This window comes from Mus caroli, chromosome 5, assembly GCF_900094665.2.
Source record: "Mus caroli chromosome 5, CAROLI_EIJ_v1.1, whole genome shotgun sequence".
Taxonomy (NCBI): domain Eukaryota; kingdom Metazoa; phylum Chordata; class Mammalia; order Rodentia; family Muridae; genus Mus; species Mus caroli.
Window position 1 is genome coordinate 114,893,438 of NC_034574.1, and position 22,546 is coordinate 114,915,983.

The 22,546-nt window shown below is 54.2% G+C and overlaps 1 protein-coding gene across 7 annotated transcripts in view; it reads right to left on the minus strand.

The window, feature by feature from the left end:
* Cux2 (cut like homeobox 2) overlaps positions 1-22,546 on the minus strand; it is a 189,329-nt gene that overhangs the window by 3,146 nt on the left and 163,637 nt on the right. For 5 of the 7 annotated variants that reach the window (XM_029477893.1, XM_029477894.1, XM_029477892.1 and 2 more), the window contains 14 exons: positions 21,934-22,000; positions 20,698-20,746; positions 17,639-17,743; positions 14,651-14,842; positions 14,513-14,571; positions 12,987-13,035; positions 12,784-12,883; positions 11,355-11,999; positions 10,733-10,867; positions 7,091-7,860; positions 6,348-6,519; positions 5,014-5,283; positions 3,020-3,208; positions 1,616-1,889 (listed from right to left, as the gene is read on the minus strand). In XM_029477893.1, the coding sequence (XP_029333753.1) occupies positions 1,616-1,889; positions 3,020-3,208; positions 5,014-5,283; positions 6,348-6,519; positions 7,091-7,860; positions 10,733-10,867; positions 11,355-11,999; positions 12,784-12,883; positions 12,987-13,035; positions 14,513-14,571; positions 14,651-14,842; positions 17,639-17,743; positions 20,698-20,746; positions 21,934-22,000 (3,076 nt within the window). The remainder of the gene's footprint in view (positions 1-1,615; positions 1,890-3,019; positions 3,209-5,013; positions 5,284-6,347; positions 6,520-7,090; positions 7,861-10,732; positions 10,868-11,354; positions 12,000-12,783; positions 12,884-12,986; positions 13,036-14,512; positions 14,572-14,650; positions 14,843-17,638; positions 17,744-20,697; positions 20,747-21,933; positions 22,001-22,546) is intronic. The other 2 variants (XM_021162966.1, XM_029477891.1) reach the window with 1 other exon arrangement.

The window sequence follows — 22,546 nt, forward strand, 5'->3', positions numbered from 1 at the left end:
AAAACAAAGACAAACAAACAAAAAATCCACATCAAGGATTTCTTCTTCATTCACGTTGCCCAGAGGCAAGAGTTCCCCCCTTCCCTAAGCCCCCCTCCTCTTTGGCCATATTAATCAGGCTGAGGTGAAATGACTCGAGCTGTGTGCGCCACTAGAGGCGGGTGGCTTTGAACACTGATTTTGAGAGCCCAGCTCACAGTGCACATGTGACAAATGTTTTGATGTCCCCATTGTCACTCAGGAGAAAAAGCTGTTAGGTGACCACATCGCCTATCATGCTAAGGTCTGGGCCTGCATGGGGAGAAAGCTCTGCTGAGGCTGTCCCTTCCTGCAGCTGCTTCATCTAGCACTGGGAGGTGGGATGGGGGGGAAAGGGGGGACATGAGTGACATGTCTCATCTTGTGGACTCGTCATGAGACTCTGAGAGGTCGGTGACGTGCCCATGGCCACACAGCTACGGAGTGTGCGCTGCTAATAAGCAGGCTGGGGAGGGGGAGATGTGTGCCTGCCCCTGTTTCCCTTTCTCCTTCTTGGGGATCTTGGAACTTCTCTCTGCCCTAGAATGGATGGTTAGACTCTTCCACAGGCCACACAGAGACTGGTGATAATTCTTTCTTGTTCAGAAAGTGGGTAGGGCTCAGATCTTTGCAATCTCCAAGCCTCCCTTCGTGGGGTCCTGGCCCAGCCTCGGGAAGCCCTCTGTGGCCTCACAAAAGCCACAGCACTTGGGACCTCTTGAGAATTGACCTGGAGAATGGAAAAGTTAAGAAAGGAGCCACACGCCGGGCATGGTGGCACACGCCTTTAATCCCAGCACTGGGAAGGCAGAGACAGGCGGATTTCTGAGTTTGAGGCCAGCCTGGTCTACAAAGTGAGTTCCAGGATAGCCAGGGCTACACAGAGAAACCCTGTCTCGAAAAACAAACAAACAAACAAACAAACAAAAAAGAAAGGAGCCACTAGGGTTGGAGAGATGGCTCAGTGGTTAAGAGCACTGACTGCTCTTTCAGAGGTCCTGAGTTCAATTCTCAGCAACCACAGGGTGGCTCACAGCCATCTGGAATAGGGTCTGATGCCCTCTTCTGGTGTGTCTGAAGAGAGCAATGGTGGTGTACTCATATGCATTAAATAAATAAATAAATAAATAAATAAATAAATAAATAAATATTTAACAAAAAAGAAAGAAAGAAAGACAGAGGAACCTCTACGCCTGAGGCCTGCTGTGGTAGACAGGTGTTCCCTTTGGTCTCAGTGGCTGGAGATGCCTCAGGCCCTGGCCTGATCTGTGCCTTCCTGGAGGCCACTGTGTGGAGTAGGAGTGACAAGAGTCACACTGCCAGAACTGGCTGTGCTACGTGTTTACAAACACATCCTGTGGACACTGATTGGGGGTACGCCAGGGTCCTTGTTTACAGTTTACAACCTGTGGCTCAGGGGAGAGGGCTCAGGGTCCCTTAGCTGGGGATCACAGAGTTGGCATCTAGTGGATCCAGCTATAGCCCCGCCCCTGCCCCGCCCCCAAGGCTGGAACCGCCCTCGGGGTGTTCCCATGAGCCCCAGGCCTTCCTGTGACCCTCTGTGCGACACCCGCCCCCCCCCCTCCCGCCAGGCTACCTGTAGTTGTGGAACCAGTTGATGACGGTGTTCGTCTTGAGGTTGAGTTGGAAGGAGAGCAGCTCTATGGTTTGCTGCGAGGGGTAGGGCTCGAGCTGGTAGGCCTTCCGCAGAGCCTCCTTCTCGGCGGGCGCCAGCACCACCCGGGGCTTCTTGGCCTGCATGAGACTCAACTCCTGGGACTGCAGACACGGGCTTGGGCACTCGGAGTGCGCAGCCGGTGACTCGCTGTCCGAGCCGGTGCTGATGAGCCCGTAGCGGCGCTTCAGATAGGCTGGGGAGAGGGAGAGGGAGGGGGAGACTGAGGGGCCATCACCATCCCACGGGCCCACTTGCTTGCACACAGATGGCTAGAACAGGGACAGTGGCCAGGTAGCCTTCAGAGCCTTCTCTGCCTGACTCTCATTCTCTCTGTTCCTGTGGCTCCAGAGATGCTGACCTGTCCTCTGCTTGAACCGTGTTGCCTGCGAGGCCTGCTGGGGTAGGGGGTTCCTTGAGCACAACCACTACAGAGGCCTTGAAGGGTGCTTTGTGGCAGGGGGCTCTCAAACTGGGCCGCTCAGGGCTAATCTGAATGAACCCACTTCATGTAGGATGCATGGTATCTTCACAATTACAAAAGTCTACTGTGGATTAGATCTAGAAAGTTCTGGGGGCTGGAGAGATGGCTCAGCGGGTAAGAGCACTGACTGCTCTTCCAAAGGTCATGAGTTCAAATCCCAGCAACCACATGGTGGCTCACAACCATCCTTAATAAGATCTGATGCCCTCTTCTGGTGTGTCTGAAGACAGCTACAGTGTACTTAGATATAATAATAAAATAAATCTTAAAAAAAAAAAAAAAAAGAAAGTTCTTCAGAGGCCCCGAGTTAGAGGCTTAGTCCCAGCCGAGCGCTACTGAGAGGAGTTGGGACCTTTAAGGAGTGGGGTCTAGGGGGAGTCTTTAGGACATTGCAGGTGTATCTCTCGTTTTGATTTGTTTGATATAGGGTCTCACACAGCCGAGGCTGGCTTTGAACTCACTATGTAGCCTAGGATGATGTTGAACTTCTGATCTTCCTGCCTCTGCCTCCTGGGTGATGCTGGGATCACAGGCGTGCATTACCATGCCTATCTTAGGCAGTGCTGGGGAATGAACCCAGGTCTTTGTGAATGACTGCTAAGTAAGTACTCTACCAACTGTAATACTTCCCCAGCCCTTGGAGGAACTACTGGGACCCTGGTCTCTTGCACAAGGTTGGCGAGGCTGTGTGCCAGCTCTGGATGTATGAAGGTCCCAAGAGCCCTTTGTGATTTGGGGGGGGGGGGACGATGTGGGTATCTGGATTGCTGCCAGCAGGGGGTCTTGGGGCGTGGCTGGGACCTGGCTACTCAAGCCACACCCCCTCCCGGCTTGGCTCTCACCTTTCTTCTCCAGCTTCTTCATGTCCCGAAGCTTCTCCACGTTGTGGGGGTCACTCAGCCACAGCTGCATACGCACAAAGGGCTCCCGGCCCTTCAAGCTCAGTTTGTGCCATGGCTTGGGCCTCGACAGCAGGTCCGACACGGAGCCCTGGGTCAGCCCCAAGATGCTCTCACCAAACAGCCGCTGCCCTGGGGGACAGGGCAGAAGGCAACTGTCACCCCAGGCCCAGCACAGAGACCCCCCTCTCAGGAGGTGGGTTCGGGACCCTAACCCTAACCCTGCATAAGAGACTGGGGAGGGCAGGCACTGGACAGTGACACAGAAAACTGCTCTCTCTATCCCCAGGGGAGCACCCCAGCAAACTGCCAGCAGACACCCTGTCCTGTTGTATCTCATTCTCCGCCCCCGACCCCGAGGGATACCCTAGCAGATTCAGTCTGAATGATGACCCAGTAATCCGTCCCCTCAAGATCAGACTAGAGGGACACCTGCCCAAGGGCACTAGGCAGGCTCTTGACTCTTTGGTGGTGAGGGTACCAGGCTACCCCAAGCATCCCTTGCATCTGGGCAAGCTCTACGCTGCCCTACTTTCTGCCTGCCTTGTTCCACTTTAGCTTTCGATTTGTGTCCTGTCTGAAGAGAATCTCGATTGTAGTCGAGACTAGCCTCAAGCTTGCGATCCTCCTGCCTCAGGCTCTCAAGGGCGGTGACTACAGAGAGGAGGGCTACACCTGGCTCCAGCCGCCTGCATATGGAGGCCAGAGGTCAACCTTGGCTGTCTTCCTAGATTACTCTCTAAACTTTGTTTTTTTGGAGACAGGATCTCTCACTGGGCCTAGAGCTCGGTTCTGCCTGTCTCTTCCCTGCATCTAAACACTGAGATGGACCATCATGCCCGGCTGTTTTGTGTTTTTCCTCGTGTGTGTGTGTGTGTGTGTGTGTGTGTGTGTGTGTGTCTGTGTTCTGCCTATCCAGACACCATGTGCTGACCTGGTGTCCTACTAAGTCAGATGAGGGCATCAGATCACCAGGAACTAGAGTTAGAGATGGGTATGAACTAGCCATATGGATGCTGGGATTTGAACCCTGGTCCTCTGGAAGAGCAGGCAGTGCCCCTAACCACTGAAGCATCCTTCCAGCCTCCATGCCTGGCTGGGGATTCAAATTGAAGCCACTTGCCAAGTCTGACTTTTAACTTTAGGGTTTGTTTGTTTGTTTTTGAGAAAAGGTCTCATGCCATAGCCTAGGCAGGTTTTGAACTTGTGGCAATCCTCCTGCCTCAACCTTCTAAGTGCTAGGATTACTGCATGAGCACAGTGCCCAGCTCCTGTAGGATTCAATTTCAAGATTTTATTTATTATTATATCTAAGTACACTGTAGCTGACTGCAGACACACCAGAAGAGGGCATCAGATCTCATTGCAAATGGTTGTGAGCCACCATGTGGTTGCTGGGATTTGAACTCAGGACCTCTGGAAGAGCAGTTGGTGCTCTTAATGATTGAACCATCTTGCCAGCCCCATCGGGTATTTTTAGACAACACTGTTCCTCTCATAATAGAAATCATAAAGACAGCCATTGGGTTTGCATGCATCCCTGGTTGGGGGCAGAGCAGACATGCATCCGTGACTCAGAGGATTGTACAAAACAGTGAAGGAACATGCCACCCTACTCGCTGGCTCCCCAAGATGGTAGCACTTGGTCGTGGGGGGACATCAGTGCTGAAGTGATTGAGGCTTCTTAAGGGCCCTGCAGGACAGTTTTGAGAGCCGGGCTGGTGCTATCTCCCTTTCATTCATCAGCAGGAGTTCCTGGTCAGAGCCGTGTGCCTAGTGTCTGGTCCTGCATGCTCGGGGCTAGCTGGCACCTCCAGGCTGTCCCTGAGGTCACTGGGAAGTCCCACTGGCACTGTGCTCAAAGCTGGGAAGAGCTAGCCTAGGGCTGCAGGGAGCACTCCGGGCTGCAGGGAGCACTCCGGGCCCCCACCACATACCTAGGTTGTTGTCGGTGAGGACCTCCTTGACTCTCTTGGTGATGGAGTATGTGTCCAGCTCTGGGGACATGGCCACCATCTCCTGGATGCCCCCCGCAGCCTGGCTGCTTGAGAAGGGCTTCCCACCCAGGGAGGAGCTGGCCCGGCCTTCGGGCTGCTGATTCTCCTTGCTGCTTTCCAGCGACAGGCCCAGAGGCTCCTGGGATGTCTTTTCAGGCTCCGTGGGGCTTGGGGGAGGTGATGGGGAGGAGGTTGGCTCCGTGGGACTGGCTGCAGGCAAGAGACGGTGGAGCGGTCACCACCGCTGAGTGTGGCTGGGTAGCATGGCTTGCCAGAGCTGAGGCTGGTACCAAGACACCCGCAGCCACCACAGTGTACCCCAGGAAGGGACCTCTCAGGTCTTCATGGTAACATAGCCCTTCCTTGTTCTGTGGTATTGGGGGGTGAGCCAGGTCCTTGCTATCCCAGGAAAGCACACTGTACCATTAAATGACAGTTTGGCTCCTTTCAAAATTTTCATTCTGAGCTATGGACCTCCATACATGGCAAAAACTGGCTTTGAACTCACAATCCTCCTGCCTCTGCCCCCAGAATGCTGTTTGCCTGTCCACCACCTGTCTGGCCTGTCTCCTGCATACCTGTCACCTCTCTTGCCTATTGGTTTCTGCCAGATGTTTGTCTGCCATTTGTTTTGCCTGCCTGTCTGTCTGTCTACAGTCTGCCTTCTACCTGTCTACCAGCCTATCCTTGGTAGCCACAAATGGGAAGGGATCTCCAGTCCTGTTGCTAAGGTAGGACCTGCAATTCTGCCACCTGACACTCTGTTCTGGTTTGTAACCCGGATCCCCATTTTACAGATGGAGTTACCGACCCTTGGCCAGAATCGTTGCCTCTTTGTGGTCTCTGGGGCAGGTGGGCCATCCTGCCTGAAGCCACGTGTTCTGAAATAAATGTCACCCACAGGACTTCAGCAGCCCTGCATACAGCCCCGTGACTTCAGGTAACTCTCCAAGCCTCTCTTGTTTCTAGCTCTGCAAAGTTCAGGCTCTGCCCAGTCTTGTGCTAGGGAAGATTCCGAGGAACAGCATGGAGTCTCTAGGGAGCTGGTGAGTGTGATTTTGTTGGGACACAGGGTTGTCCTCCCTGAGTCCAGGCCTTCTGCACCTCTGCTGAGTGGAAACTTCCTCCCATGGGAAGGAGGGAAAGGGGGCTTGGGCCAGGGACCCCTGTTCAGGTGACAGCAGTTGAATGGTGTCTGGGATGCAGAGAGGGCAGAGGTGGGCATGCAAGCCCACTGACTTGGGGTAGAGCCCAGGCATTGTACCCTCACTTACCTTGGCTAGCACTGGGCTGCTGGGTTGGGGCTTGGCCCTGGCCCTGGCCTAGCTGGTCCGACAGCCACAACTGCATCCGGATAAAAGGCTCCCGGCCCTTCTGTGTCAGCTTGCTCCATGGCTTTGGCCGTGACAGCATGTCACTCACGCTGCCCTGAGACAGTCCCAGGACCTGTAGGTGGAGGGTGGGTCAGCAAATGACCCTAAAGGGCATCCCATGGTCTCCTCCGAGATGCTACTCTAAACCTCCCCTAAGTCTCTTCCTCCACTTCTGATCCTTTCTTGTATCCCCTCCTATTTAATGTTCCAGCTGGGGACATTATGGGATGGACTGGGCTGAATCTTTACCCTTCAGGGGCTGGACCATGGGAGCTAAAGGGCTGTAAAGGGCAGGGGACTGGCTGTTAACTGGCTCAATGTCCAGGGATGGCTAGACGCAGGAGACATCCAGAAGAATGGCTTCCTACCTGGGTCACCTTCCAGTCTATAGGTCTTAGGGCTAAGGTCTCAGTGGGCCTTGCTCCTGGCCCCCCCGCCCCCCCCCCCCCCCCCCCCCTCACACCCTCTCACCCACGCTCCGCCACCAGATGACGTTCTTGTCTAGCTTCTCATTGAGCAGGCGTGTCAACTCCAGCGTGTCTACCTCCCGGTACATGTACAGTTCATACTGCTCGGGTGTCAGGGGCGGCACAGTGGGCTTGAGTGTGCGGGGCNCCCCCCCCCCCCCCCCCCCCCGTTCACACCTTCTCCCCAAAGATGCGCTGGCAGATGCCGTTCTTGGCTAGCTTCTCCTTGACCTGGCGTGTCAACTCCAGCGTGTCTACCTCCCGGTACATGTACAGTTCATACTGCTCGGGTGTCAGGGGCGGCACAGTGGGCTTGAGTGTGCGGGGCACGTATGCTGGATAGTAGGGCAGTCGCCCGCCGCCCACCTCCGGGGCTCCGGCCTCAGCTTTGAGTTCTCCCACCCTGGGGGCCTCGTCCTCGCCCATAGCTGCTTCGTCCTCAGGGGCGATGGTTGCCTCGTCCCCACGAGGCCAGGCTCGCCCATTGGGCTGTCCGGAGTAGCTGGAGGAGGAGGAGAGGGAGGGCGACACGGAGGCATAGGGACGGCTGAGCAAACCACGGTCTGATGCCCAGTGGTGGTCAAAGTAGCCGGCATCGCCGATCTCTGACTTCACCTTGCGGATGATCCGCTGCACAAATGCAGCGGGGGACAGGACAGCAAGTGGCGCCTGCACACTGCCGCCGCCGCTGCCACCACCGCCATCTTCCTGCTTCACGCAGGCCAGGGCCCCATTCTGGCTCGCAGTGGCTGGCGAGGGCCGCTCCGGAGGAGAGGGAGGCACTGAGCGGCCCCTGGGACCCGACTCCATCTCCAGCAGGGCCTGCTGCTGGGCTTGCATTTCGCGGCGGGCTTGTTCCAGAATGTTCTTGATGGCATCTTCCGAGGTGTTGGAGGAGGCTGTGCCGTTGGGGATGCTCACGGAGGCTGGGGAGTTCTTGGACTCACCTGTGATGGGGTGGACAGGGGCCCATCATGGTGACATAGTTGTATGTGGCATCTGTGTTTATACCATCTAAACATGGGGGCAACCTCGGTGTTCTACAATGGGAAGACTGGTTAAGTAAGTCATGGTGGATCTGTCTGACCGTCTGGTGCAATATTAGGTAGGCATTAAAAAAAAAATCAGGCCAATAGTAAGATCTTAGTATATGTGGAGAAAGTGAACAAGGAGAGGAGGCAGTGTTAAAACAAAGCCAAAACCCACAAAAAGCACGCCTTTTATACACACTTTTATACATTTATACAAACCAACCTCGTGAAAGTCTAAGGTCAAGAAAGAGGCAGTAACTCAAAGATGCGCTCATGAATTCTATAGCAAAAACCTTGGTGGAAACCCAACCGTCCAAAGAAAAAACCGTGGTTAATGAGGTCGGGCATGCCTTTAATCCCAGCAATCAGGAGGCAGAGGCAGGCAGGTCTCTGGGAGTTTGTTCGAGGCCAGCCTGGTCTACAGAGTGAGTTTAGGACAGCCTGGGCTACACAGAGAAAGCTTGTCTCAGGGTGGGGGTGGGGGTGGGGAAGATGATTCAAAGTCTAAGTCTCCACAAGCTACCAACAAGGTGCAGGGGAAAGTCTTATCAACGGGCTGATAGGGAAAAAAAAAACAGGCTGACAGCTATCTCTGAGAGGGAAGGGAAGGGGAGGAGCGGGGAGGGGAGGAGGGGGGAGTGTCAGGTCAGACGCACACAGAGTCTTGGGTTGGAGTCATAAGTCCCAGGGGCTCATTTGGTTCTATGAATAAGCGAAGGAAGACAAACAGGAAGTCCACACAAGGAGTAAGCAGAGAGGATGTCACAGACCCAGGCCGTGTCTCAGACAGCAATGGATCCGGGTGTGACTAGGGGCTGCCTCTCTCTCCCTTCTAGACAGTGTTCTCTGACTACTGAGCCAGACAGGTCACCATGGCCTTCCTCCATGATCCTGTGTCCCTGTGTAGCCTCCACCCTTGGGCCCACTCACTACACAGCCATTAGAATGACATTTTTTTTTTTTCAAACTAAAAGCAATAGACCAGCATTGAGTCTCAGAAAGGAACCCAGCGTGGATCCAAGCAGGAACCTAGAAAAACATTTAAAACAGGAAGGGATGACAACCCAGGAAGTGCCAGTCACATGACTTCAAAGTCCAGCAACAGGCTGGGGAGGCTGAAGTGGGAAGCGGCTCTGCTTACCGGGATAGGCTTGTAGGCTTGTCTCTGTCTCCACCTCTCTCTCTCTCTCTCTCTCTCTCTCTCTCTCTCTCTCTCTCTCTCTCTCTTCGAGACAGGGTTTTTCTGTGTAGCCCTGGCTGTCCTGGAACTCACTCTGTAGACCAGTCTGGCCTCGAAATCTGCCTGCCTCTGCCTCCCGAGTGCTGGGATTAAAGGCGTGCGCCACAACCACCACCACCACTACCACTGACTAGCCTGTCATTGTTATGATCAGCTTGTATAAATGCCTGCCCATCCACCCCCACCCTGGACACTTCCTTTGGTTTTGTCAAGAACACGCCTGGAGCTGGCAGTCAGCCATGCCTGGTGCCCTGGGCTGGGCCTTCCCGGCTGTTTGGAACATATGGGGGTAGGAGGTAGAAGTGGGAGTGGCCACCCTTGTAGCTTAGTACTCAGTGTGAACATTCCCTTCAGCCCCACTGCTGACTTTAATGCTTCCGAGTCTGTTTCTGACCCTGGGAGAAGCACTGAGAACGTCAGACACCCAGGGTCTGTGTAACTGAACTCAAGGCTGTGCTGCTATGCCTCACCCACATCTGCAGCTCCGGACTAGCATTCAGTGGGAGCCTGGTGGTGATGGTGGTAGTGGTGGTGCACACCTTTAATCCCAGCAATTGGGAGGCTAAGGTGTCCCAGTAAGAGTAAGTAAGAACTCTTTTGAGTTCAAGGCCAGCCTGGTCTCCAGAAAAAGTTCCAGGACAGTCAAAGCTACACACAGAAACCCTGTCTTAAAAAAAAAAATCATGAATGGCTCAGAGGATTAGCTAGTAGGGCAGGGTAAACTCCCTCTCCTGTGGCCTCCTCTAGGGACAGAGGCGGGTCTCCACTGAAGGCCACAGTCACTGATACATTTTCCTCATAGGACTTTGCAACTGGAATACCTGCATGGGTCCACCAGCAGGGGGCAGCAGACACCGCACAGTGGGGTGGGAGAACTGACCCCAGCGTCCCAGGATCCCAGGCAATCAACACTGCAGGGTGTTAAGTGTATAACTTGGCCTGGCTATAGAAGCCCCCAAACCAGTGGCAAGGACAAGGCCAGAGCCATTGATGGCAGGCAGGATCACAACAAAGAAGGTGGTTTTGACTCTAAGGCTCTGCCCACAGTCTTCTGTATACCTGCCCCTGGCTGGTGATCCCCTCGGCCTTCAGAAAGGAGAGCTAGTATCATTCCTGTCTTAAAGATGAGAAGAGGGAAGCACAGAGAGGTCAAGTCATCAACACAAGGCCACACAGCTAATCAACAGCTGAACCAGGATTTATGGCCAGTCCCGCTATCTTGTATTTGGTACTGTAGGTCACAGCGGGAAGCATACCGGGATAGGGTGGTGGGGCTTCTTGGAGGAGGTGACACCTAAGAGAGTGGTGCTTGGCTAGATGTCCTGGGAAAGGGGATAGTCTCAGGGTCCGGATGTCTTGCTGAACAGCTGAGATTTTGTTGTAGGGCAGGTAGTGAGACACAAGAGAGACCTGAGCTGTGGCATAACTGCGTGTGCTCCAGGCAGGCCCTTCTGGGGCCCTGGAGGTTACAACTGACCTGGGAACACCCTGGGATGATAGAGGAGATGCAGGCAAGGATCAGAGGTCATGGGCAGAGGCCATACTTACCCCCCTTCTGAGACTCAATCTCCTTCTTGGCCTGCTCCAGGATGCTCTTGATGGCGTCGTCCGAGCCTGTCTCAGGTGTGCGGATTCTCGGGGTGATGCTGCCTGGGAGGGGCACGAAGGTGGCGGCTGTGGGGCCTGCAGGGGGCGGGGTCAGGCCCTGGAGGTGGGCAGGAGGGTATGGACCAGATTGTCCCAGGGTGGGGGGGGGAGGGTGACAAATGGTACGTGGTGTAGTTACTCCAGCTTTGGGGCTGGGACTGGAACTAGGGCCCTGTGTGTGCTAGGTCAGTGGTTAGGGCTGAACCATGTTAACAGTAATGGTCCAGGATGATTACGGCAACAGTGGACACTTCTTAAGCAGTTCAGTGCTCTGGGTCCTTTTAGCCCCTCCCTCACGGGCCGATGTTGGGAATGGGGTTGGGGGAAACTGAGGAATCAGCTCAGAGCTGGGGCTTAACTGCCCAGAAAGGGCTGCCGAGGGAGGGAGGGGTGGCTCAGTGCAGGAGGGAGCAAGGTCACCAGTCTGTCCCTTGAAATAGGGAAACCAAGGCACAGGGTGGTGCTCACCCACCCCGAGGTCACCCACGGCTCTGGATGGCGGTGTGGCTCCTCCGTGGCTTACCTCGCTGCCTCACCTGGATGGTGCGCAGGGCCAGCACATTCTGCTCATCCGACAGGAACTGCTTCATCTTGATGAAGGGCTCCTTGCCTTTCACCGTGAGCTTACGCCATGGCTTGGGCCGGGCCAGGATCTCACTCACCGAGCCCTGTGACAGTCCCAGCACATAGTGGCCGAACACACGCTGGCCAATGTTGTGCTTGAGAAGTTGCTCCTTCACCTGAAAGGCAATCTCAGCCGTGTCCAGCTGCTCCTCCTCTGGCCCTGCCCCGTCCACAGTCTCCGGGGCCCCTGTGGGCTCGGGGCCGGGCACAGAGGCAGCAGGAGCTGATGGAGGCTTGGCACCACTGTAGAAAGCCGGGGGGAATGCCAGCAGGTTGCCCGTCTCCCCTTTGAAGGCAGCTGGGCCCATCATATGTTTGGACAGCAGTGAGTCCCCAGCCAGCCTCTCCCCTGGGGCCAGGCTGGGGAAGGGGGACAGCGAGAAAGTCCTTGGCCCATCAGGACCCAGGCTGGGGCCCAGCAGAGGCTGCACAGGGCTTGGGGACAGCGGGTCTTCCGGGCCTGGCGGCGGTGGAAGCTGAGGAGGGTAGGGGGGCTCCGTGCCCAGTGAGCCCTTGATGGAGTCATCCTCTGAGGGGTCTTCCTCTAGAACACCAGGGGCGATGCACAGACAGACAGACAGACAGAGGTGCAGACGGACCAATGGCGATGGAGGGGAGGGATGTGCAGAGGCAAGAGAGATGGTTAGAAAGGGAGAGAGAGAGAGAGCAGGGACAGAGGATATGGGGTAATGGGGGGACAGGATGAAGGACTAGCTATAGGCCCCAGAAGCCATAAATACCCATGCTTGCTGTTGTCCCTCTATCTGGAACCCTACCTCCTCAGACCCCCTTCAAATGCTAGCTTGTGGGACCCATCTGCTGCCATTGGTGACATTACCCTAGCAAGCAGGAAGGGAGTCACAGTCTCCCCAGGGGTCTAATGCCTCCAGTGCCTAGTCACTCAGGCCACCCAGCACTTCCCATTTAAGAGACCAATAATGAGCCTGCCATCTTGGCAAAGGTCACAAGGCTACCGGGCCACTGAGCCATTTGTGGGAAGAAGGGCAATTTTAAGCTGTGGGCGCCATGCCCTGGGGGTCGGCTCTAGGGTAGGGTATAGACACCCCTCCCCTGACTCCTGAGTTCTTATTAAAGTTCCATTATCCAGCTAGAGTCAGGGTCCAGGGAAGCCACTGGGAGCCTTGGGTCTACCTGTGACCCTGAACCTGGGAAGCATCACCCAGCAGGTGCCCAGCCTACATCCCTGGTCTGGTCTGGATTCTTCTGCCTCATGAATTGCAGTGATCCTGGGGCATGAAGAAGTCCAAGGGCATCCTTGTCCAGCCCCTCAGCCCAAGTGCCCCCTTGGGGAGTTCCTTGTCCCCTACCAGGGCTGGCCAGCAGCGCAGGCTTCTCTAGCAGGAACTTCTGCGTGGGGAAGAAGACATCCTTGGCCACAAGCAGCGAGTCGTCAGGCTTGGCCAGCGTCTGGGGGGTGGGGGGAAGCAAAGGCGAGAAGGTACGGTTGGTGCAGGCTTGGTGGAAGCAGCCAGCTTTGGGGGACAGGGACGGCGGTGGCAGGGATGTGTACCTGTGGGAGGCTGCAGGTGCTGGAGGCCAGCTTCATGGCTCTCAGGATGCTGTGGGGAGAAAACAAGAGGGGCCGGAGGTCAGCAGGAGGAGATGTCCAACGTGGGGTCCTGTAGACCAGGCTGGCTTCAAACTCATAGAGATCTACCTGCCTCTGCCTCCCAAGTGCTGGGATTAAAGGCTTGTACCACACTCACCACACCAAGTCATACTTGCCTTTCTTTTTTTCATTTTTCTATATTTCATTTTGCATATGGTCTCATGTAGCCCAGGCTAGCCTCAAATTCATTTTGTAGTGGAGGCTAGACTAGAATTCCTGATTCTCCTGCCTCTGCCTCCCAAGGACTGGAGCACCACCAATCTGCTCTTCCCTTTGTCTCCTGTTTTTGCCTTCCTCATCGCTTTCCCTCCCATTCTCACCCCCTCCTCTCCTTTCCTCTGGGGTTCCAGGGAAGGAACCCCGGGCCTTTGGCACACCACCCATGTCCTCTACCATTGAGCCACCCTGCCTTGTGGTTTTAGGCTAGACATAGGTAGAATCTACCAAATACATATTTTTTTCCAGAAAGTTCCAAAATGCAAAAACTAGATTTGCCTCGGGACTGCACACTGAGTACTAACGTGGCCTCGAGGCAAGGGAGGGATGTGCAGTCACCGTGCTAGGAATCATGGGAGAAGAGATGATGAAGTCACAAGAGGCTGCACCTGGGTTTCATGGAGGACACTACCACAGTGCTACCAGGCCCGGGCTTAGTCATCCCACCCTGGTGACACCAAGGGTCAACTGTCAACTGAAAACTGTGTCAGCTGCAGGCTTAAAGTCACGAGTTAGGTCTGGGGAGCCCTGCATGCCCACAGCCTGCGTTTATCTGACTGCCGAGGAAGTCCCCGGTTTCCACACCACGGTGACAAGGTGACTATCGCCACAGCTTCACGGAAAAGGACCAGTGTGCTGGTTTGTTTCTTTGCCAACCTGACATAAGCTAGAATCTTTTGGGAAGAGGAGGTCTTCACTGAGAAGGTGCCTTCATGAGACTGGCCTATAGGCAGTCTGGGGTGGGGGGCGTTTCCTTGATTTAACGATTGCTATGGGAAGGCCCAGCCCCTCTGCAACCAAAGTGGTCCTGGGTGCTCTAAGCAAGCAAGCTGAGCAAGCCATGGCGAGCAAGCCAGTAAGCAGCGCCCCTCCATGGCCTCTGCATCAGCTCCTGCCTCCAGGTTCCTCCTGCCTTGGCATCCCTGGGTGATGGGACTGGATGGAACCCATAAGCTATAAGATGGCCTATGTTGGCACTTTATTACAGCAACAGAAACCAGGCGAGGACAACCAGTTTGTTTTGTGGAGGCCCAGGCGGGGTTGCCAGGCCTCCTGGCTCGACCACCTGAATGCTGGCTACACTAGTGAGCCTTTGCCACCACACCTAGCTGCGACCGGACTGGTTTTGACACAGAGAGATGTGGACCCCAGAGTGGGCATGTGGGGGAGGAGGTAAGGAGCTTTCTGAACAGTCCCAGCCAACATGGTACCTCAGCTCTGTTTTAATCTCTTCATAGTCAGCCTGGGCCTCGAGCTTTTCTTGGAGTTTCTGGAAGACAAAAGGATCTAATGAAGCTGGCCCGTGCTCCCAGCCCACCACCACCCGCCCCTGCCACCCTGGGACCTACCTCTATGGCCTCAGACTTGGCAGCTAGCTGCCGCTCCAGGTCAGCGATTTGGTTGGCTGAGACCTCCTCCAGCTCCTGCAGGGAATGTCGAAGCTGCTGGGCGTCCTTCAACAGCCTCAGGATCTCTCGGTCCTTGGAGGCCAGAGCTGCCTCCAGCCGCGGCCCTGAACACAGGGCGAAGCTCACCTTCTCCTGGGAACAGAGAGTATTCTCAGTGAGTGGCTTTGAGGGGCTGAACCCCAGCATGGCATGCCGCCCCTGGACCTCAGGTGGAAGGGAACTTTCCATCTGGCGATCTGACACTGCTGTGCCACTCGCACGGTTCCCCTCACAGAAGCCATGCTTCATTCAAGAATTGCGTTGTCAAAAATACAACCATGGCTGGGTGTAACAGTAAAGACCTCTGTACGCTGGAGTCAAAGGCAGGAGAGTGACCACAAGTTCCAGGTCAGCCTGAGCTACACAGTGAGCCCTGGCCTCCAAATAAACACACAAACAAACAGACAAACAAAAACAACCATCGAACAAAATAAACCCCCCAAAGAAAAAAAACAAAACCTAGCTGGGCAGTGGTGGCACATGCCTTTGATCCCAGCACCTGGGAGGCAGAGGCAGGCGGATTTCTGAGTTCGAGGCCAGCCTGGTCTCGAACAGAGTGAGTTCCAGGACAGCCAAGGCTACACAGAGAAACCCTGTCTCAAAACACAAACAAAACAAAACCACAAAAACCCTAGGGAGAAAAAAGTTGTCTGTTGGTAAATTAGGGGCCTAAATTTCATCTCTGGAAAAAGCTGGGTGTGGTTGTCTCCAGGTATAACCCAGGAAGCAGAGGCAACTGGACCCCTGGAGCTCACCCGTGAGCCTACGCTAATCCATGATGTCCAGGTCAGTGAGAAATCCCATCTCAGAAAATGAGGTGGACAGCCTTAGGGGAACAGCATCCAAGGTTGTCTCCTGGCTTCAATACACACAGGCGATCACTCAGATCCATGTGTATAGCCATACGTGTACATGTATATGCATACACACACACACACACAAACACACACAAAAGTAAAAGTGGGAAGGAACTGTAGCAGTGGCAAATTCCAAAATAGGTTTGGGGTGCTGGGTCCGTCGCCAAGGGAAATGACCCATCCAGGAAACCATTGACCAGGGCCAGAGCAGCCTCATCGCAGCCACAGGCAGTGTTTCTGCGGCATCCCCTGATCTGTTCCACGCCTGTCACCCATCTAGGGGTCTTGGAAACTGTCCCCGAGTCTCCATTCCGTCTATGACAAGATACAGGCTTCTACAGGTTCTGAGGGACCTGGGTCAGGCAGCTCTCTGGCTTTATTACACAATCTTAGAAGTACTTAGAAAGAAAGAAAAAAAACCGCAACAAACTCTTCACACACACAAAAACAACCCCACCACTACTAATCCAGCTTTCTTCCTTGGAGATAAATGCCAATTAAAACAGGAAGCGGATGCCATTAATACATTAAATTAATTAGCATCAAGTGCCACTGTTGTGCTCAGAAAAGCTGCCTCCCAAACCAGCCGGGGATTCCAGTGTGGCTGCTTAGTCATTTGCAGGTTCCTCGGGGGTTAATTAAGAAAGGCTGGTGACTCCTCCCCAGGTGGCCACAGCTCCCCTGTCTCCCCAGGCGCTTCTGTGGGACAGTCACCTGGTAAATCACCAAAGACTTTTGGGACAGAATCACATTTACCTTCCTGGATGCTCATGCAAACGCAAACACACACACACACACACACACACACACACAGAGTAAAGATCTTTTCGGCCATTGAAGACCCACAGTCACCGTTACACATCACACCAGATGCGCACACTCGTGGGCGCAAGAGGCAGTGAACTCTGAGGAGCAGAGCCAGATTCTGCACACGGTAACCGCCAAAAGCATTGGCTCTTTCCCAGCACAATCTATGAGCCAAGCAGTTCTCTCTATAACCTTGTAAGCTAGCGTGGATGGGAAGGAAACTGAAAGTGCTGTGACATCAGTGCCCATGGGCTAAGGAAGGCGGAAACCACAGCTGCCGCTTGGGATGATGTAAGGAATCGTGACTCTAACCCTCCAGTGTGCAGAACCCCGGGAAGGAGGCTGACGGTGTACAAGACCCATGGGTTGTGGGTTGTGACTTAAGTCCTTAGGCAGGCAGTGACCCCAGGACTCTTGAGGGTGCTGGCCAGGAAAAGGAGAAAGACGGATTGATTTCACTTAGGAACCTCAGGGTTGGTAGCTGGAATTGGCTCTTTATAGCACTGGAGGAAGGGGCAGGTCCCACCAGAGTCACCTGTAAGGTTTAGGACTTAAGGGCTGAAATACAAGCCTTTTTTTTTTTTTTTTTTTTGTTTTTTTGAGACAGGGTTTCTCTGTGTAGCCCTGGCTCTCCTGGAACTCACTGTAGACCAGGCTGGCCTCGAACTCAGAAATTCACCTGCCTCTGCCTCCCAAATGCTGGGATTAAAGGCGTGCGCCACCACGCCCGGCAATACAAGCCTTCTTACAGTTCCTGGTCAGGGCTTGAAAATTCCCAAGCGACCACCAGGCAATGAAACTGGTGTTCAACAGCACCCTCTGGTGGCCACCACTCACAATGCCCCGTGGTCCAAATCCTGATACACCCTGCAATGGGTGGTACCTTCTTGGCCTGGGAACAATTCGGGCATTTCCAGGCAAGGCGAGGGAGGCATCCAAAGGAAGACACTAGGCTTTTTGTTAACCAATAGTCAGCAGAATCTTGCACAACTTAAAGCAGTGCACACACAACAAGACCCTGTTGCTACAACAGGTTACAGTAAGTCTTTACTATGCTGACCTTAACAATGTTCTCTGCACTCAGAGACCCCGTGCGTCCCTGCTCACATCTATGTCGGTCGGTCGGTCCTCGCAAGTGACACCCACTTTCCCTATGTGCAGAGACATGGGCTTCCCCAATCTTTTCCCTCTGCCTTCCCCCACATCCCAGGTGCATCCTTCTTACCCCACTGGGTCCCTGGGGGGAACAGCAAGCCAGGCGAATGGAGCTGTTGACTGATGCCAGCTGCTCCCGAAGGCTTTCCACCTCACGCTGGGCAGCCTCTGCTCGCTGGGGGAAGAGAAGAGGGGAGAGGATGAGAGAAAGAGAGAGAGAGAAAAAAAAAACAAAAAACAAAAAACAAGGATGTTCTACACCTGTACCACCCTGGATCTCCAAGGGTCTAGGTTCCCACAGTCCTGAATGCAGGCAGGCCTGGACCTGGGAAGCCCTGTCACTGAGCCCCATGGTGGGTACAAAGGAAGGGCTGCCTCACCTCACCTTTCCTGGTGAGATGGTTTTACTGAACAGAGGCCACCAGGGATGGCTCTAAGTGATTAAGTGATGTTACCTGAGACCCCCCCAAAGTGAGAACACTCCTTCCGCCAGGGAGGGAAGGGCAAGAAGGGGCTGTCTGCACCCATCCCCAGGTGGTTCTGTCCCACACTGGGGCCTGTGTCCCTTCTCTGGCTCTGGCTCAAGATTGTATCTGCAGAGGTGGTCCCAGTTCAGTGGCTGTCACAGCCTCTGGGTGACTCCCTTGGCTTTCTAAGGCCTCAGTTTCCCTTTTACAGAATAGGGGTATTAAAAAAAAAGTCAGAGGAGGCTCTCGTGCTCGAAGGGCAAGCAGGGCACAGTGTAAATAGAGTCCGCGGTTGAGCTTAACTCTAGTCACAGATTTACTTGGCTATTGGTTCCAGGGTCTTCTATAGTTGGGCTGGCTTTGAACTTGATATGTAGCTGAGGATAACCTTGAATTCCTGGTCCTCCTGTCTCTACAAGTTTGTGCCACCACACCTGGCTATGATCTCTTTTCTCAAGGCCATGTCATTGGCTAAGACACCTCCCGATGGGGGTTTGGCCACAGGGTACTAGCCTCTTCATCGGACAGCCAGGCTGGACCCTGCAAAGGCAGGATCGGTTTGGCCCCATCTGCATGTCCGGAGGGCAAAGAACTCTTGCCCCAGTAATCCCATTTTGGAACTGGACCCACACATCAGCTTCTGCACGTGTGAGATGGTGTCTGCCCGAGGGTAATCGTGAAGGTGTTGGTTGGGAGAGGGGAAAGGTGGGCATTAACTATAAACAGTCATCTAGAGTGGTCTGGCTAGAGCAGACTTAGCAATCTATAGCCCACTGTTCTTATAAATAAAGCTTTATCTGGGCGTGGTGGCACACGCCTTTAATCCTAGCACTTGGGAGGCAGAGGCAGGAGGATTTCTGAGGCCAGCCTGGTCTACAGAGTGAGTTCCAGGACAGCCAGGGCTACAGAGAGAAACCCTGTCTCGAAAAACCAAAAGTGGACACAGTTTTTCCTGCTGCAGTTGCTAAGTTGCCACAAAATGTGGTTCTCACAGTGCTGAAATATCTGTTTGCTGTTGTGGGAAGCAGAACCTGGTGTCCCAGATTAGGCGAATGTGTGCCGGTGGGTACATCCACCAGAGGCAGGTAGAGGCCCGTGAGGCTCATGTGGGTCTACTGGTTGGTTTGTACATGGGTGGACATCCCTGGAAGGAGAGCCCAGAAACTGGTCAGACAGGCTGCTGGAGCAAGGGGCACTGCCTTGGATCTGCCCTGGTTTGTCTTTTCTGAATTTTGAACTATTTGAGTGAATTACCTATTTGAAAGGGTAAGACAGGGCTGGGTGATGGTGGTTTTAGTTCCAGAGGGAGGCAGAGACAGGCAGAGCTCTGTGAGTTCAAGGCTAGCCTGGTCTATACGCCAAGTTCCAGGCCAGCCAGGGCTACAGTGAGACCCTCTCTCAAAAAACCAAAACCACTAAAAATGCTATGCAACTGATATAAATGGAGGTCTGTAGTGACAATTTTGGCATTTTAGTTTTTTGTTTTTTTTAAATACATAAGTATTGTAAGAATATGGTTTCATTTTAACCCCAGGTGTGGAATACGGGCTGTTTCAGACTGTCCACAGCAGCCGACTATGATTTGCCTAGTGCTCTCAATATCATGCCAATGCATGATTTTGCCAGTTGCGAATAGTTTCTGTGTTTGTATGACATTTGGAATTCTGGGGGCTTTTCAGAGGATATATAATGCTACAGCCCCGAGAAGTAGGTGGGTTGTTGGTTGCAGTAGGTTAAGCCATCATGTGCAAAGAAGAAACAAGAAGAAATTAGATATCCTGATGGTGAAGATCAAACTTAGCCCAAGGAACTCTACAGCCCTGATCGGCAGGAAGTAGTCTAACAATAACATTGGTCCCTCCCTTTCTGGCCTCTTTTCTCTCCTATTTAGTCTTAAGGGTTAAAAGGGAAAAAAGGGCAGAAAAGGTTGGAAGAAAGAAGAACCCACAAAGTAGCAAACACCAGCGTAATGATCCCTGAAGTAACACAGGAGCTGGCTGGAGAGGTAGGGCTCAGTTGGGAGTGTTTGTTCAGCATGAAGGAAGCCCCACCCGGTTCCAATCAGTAACACAGTTTATATAACATAAACCTGATGTGGTGGCACACACCTGCAATCCCAGCACTTGGGAGGTGGAGACAGGAGGATCAGGAATTCAAGGTCACCCTCAGCTAAACTGGGAGTTCAAGACCAGCCTGAGATAACAGCAGATCCTGCCTCAAAACAAAGAAAGAATTCCAGCCAACCACGGGAGCAGAAGCCAGGAAAATCACTATCACCAGGCCCTGGCCCTGCTTCTCCTGGGTGCCCACTGCTCCCATGGGGGCCAGAGCAGAGGCTCAAGAGGTTATCCGTAGTCTGGCATGGTGCCCACAGAGACTGGCCTCAAGGCCTGTGATCTGAGGGACTCTGCCACAGGACATTCTGCAGTGACCCAAGCAAAATGACACTGTGCCTTGCCACAGGACTGGCCTGCTGATCTTGGGGTTAACTCTATACCCACGGGCAGACAGGGAGATACTCGGTAATCAGGGTGTTGTAGGTGCTTGGGCAAGGCCAAACAGCTTGGGTCCAAACAGCCGCAACCCAGCTGGGTGCCCCCCCTCCAGCCCTGCTCCCACCCCTACCCCTACCCCCAACGGGAGACTCCCACTCACGGCTCACCTGGTTGGCCTTCTCCAGGTTCGTCATGATCAAGCCGACCTCATCGGCCCTGGGACACAGAGGAAAGGGACCCTGAGACAGGCTGGCGGCTTCCATGCGGATCTCTGCCCAAAAGTGCAGAGCCATGGAAGCCGCCCTCCACGCTCCCCAAAGAGAAAACATACTGGGTGGGGGAAAAAAATCTCCACTGCTGGGAACTGGGGAATGGGTCTCAAAACTCCTCCCCCACACCTCTCTTTTTTTGAGACAGGGATTCTCAGTGGAGCCCTGTCTACCCCGGCACTTGCTCTGTAGACAAGGCTTGGCCTTGAATGCAGAGATCCGCCTGCCTCTGCCTCCCAAGTGCTGTTCAGTGGTTAGCGCCTGCTACCTGCACAAAGCTCTTCTTAAAGGCAGCCCAGGGCCCAATCTTTGGGGAGCTACAACAGGGGCTTTCTCCTCACCTTCCCTCTAAGAATCGGACAATGCTCTTGCAGTGACTCCCCAAGGTGGGGCCCTTGTCTACGGTGCCATTCCCTCCAGACTGTGACACTGGGGGCTTAGGACAAGTCTGCCTAGCTTGCTGGGACCCTGGGGACGTGGGGGACATGACTGCTCACATCCTTGCACATCCTTGAGGCCTTCGTAGGCACGCACTGTCTGTACTGCCTGAGGTGCACTTCCTAGTGTGTCATTTGAGGCTGCCTGCCTGGGCCACCCCTGCCTCCAGCTCTTCCCCTGGAGAAACCAATTTCATGCTCCATACAGTGACTGCACACAGTAAGTGCTCCGTGGTGCCTGTGAGTGGTTTCGTCATAGCCTGCTACTGCCTGTGTCTGCTTTAGGGACAGGGTGGTGACGCTTTCATGTTCCCTCCAGGGTCACAGCACAGCACCAGATAAACAGTTGGTGTTCAGTAAGTGTTTATGACGTGAGTGATGTCTTAAACCAGAAGAAGTGACTGCACTCTGAGTCGTTCAGATGCTGTCACTCGGCCTCCACTGGTTGTACTGGGAAACTGAGGAATGTGTAGGGCAGGTGGTAGAACCAGAGGTCAGGGGTCACGGGTCAGGGTCGGGGGTGAGGCTGTCCAGTGGCCTCACTCAGGTGGGTCCAAGGGTGTTGTGACTCTGGTGTGTGAATAAAAGGGAAGATGGGTCAGGTGCATGCCTGGGGGTGACTTGCTCAGAGAGTCAGAAGGAGGAGGCTTGTGTGTGGCAGACAGAGGGAGGAGGCGGTTGTCCCCAGCTCGCTTACTTGGAAGCAGCCTCCTCATCGTATTTCCTCCTCAGCTCCAGCAGCTCCGTCTGTGTGGCCTTTAGCGCTGGGAGGGGTGAAGGCCAGGTGAGGCGGGGTAGCTGGGTTGTTCTGCCCCCCTCCCACCCCCACCCCTCCCCATGCCCGCCCCTCCCCCAAGCTGGGAGGCAGTCTTAGTGGGAGAGGGATTGAAGACCTGGCCAGGTGGGGGACCCTCCTGTCTGGGGCAGGGGGACTCATAGAGGCTTGGGAGTTCCGGGTCTGTGACCTGCTGCTGAGATTTCTCGAAAAATCCCAGTTTGCTTGTTCATTTGGTTTGGTTTGGTTTGGTTTTTTTAGGGACAGTTTCAGAACTTGGCCAAGGCTGGTGGGGAACACACTAGGTCGCTCAGGCTAGCCTTAATTCTCCTGCCTCAGCTTCCTGCCAGTTACATTTCCAAGTTTTGACAGGTAGGCTACCCACTCTGGAGACACCAGACCCTGCCTGGTGGCCCAGGGCAATAGCCATCTTCCTGACAATCTGGCTGTAGCAGGTGCCCTCGTCACCATCTTTGACACAGCTTAGTGCATGGCTGTCAAAGGTTTGCCCCATTTGGTTCCACCCCAGGTTCTG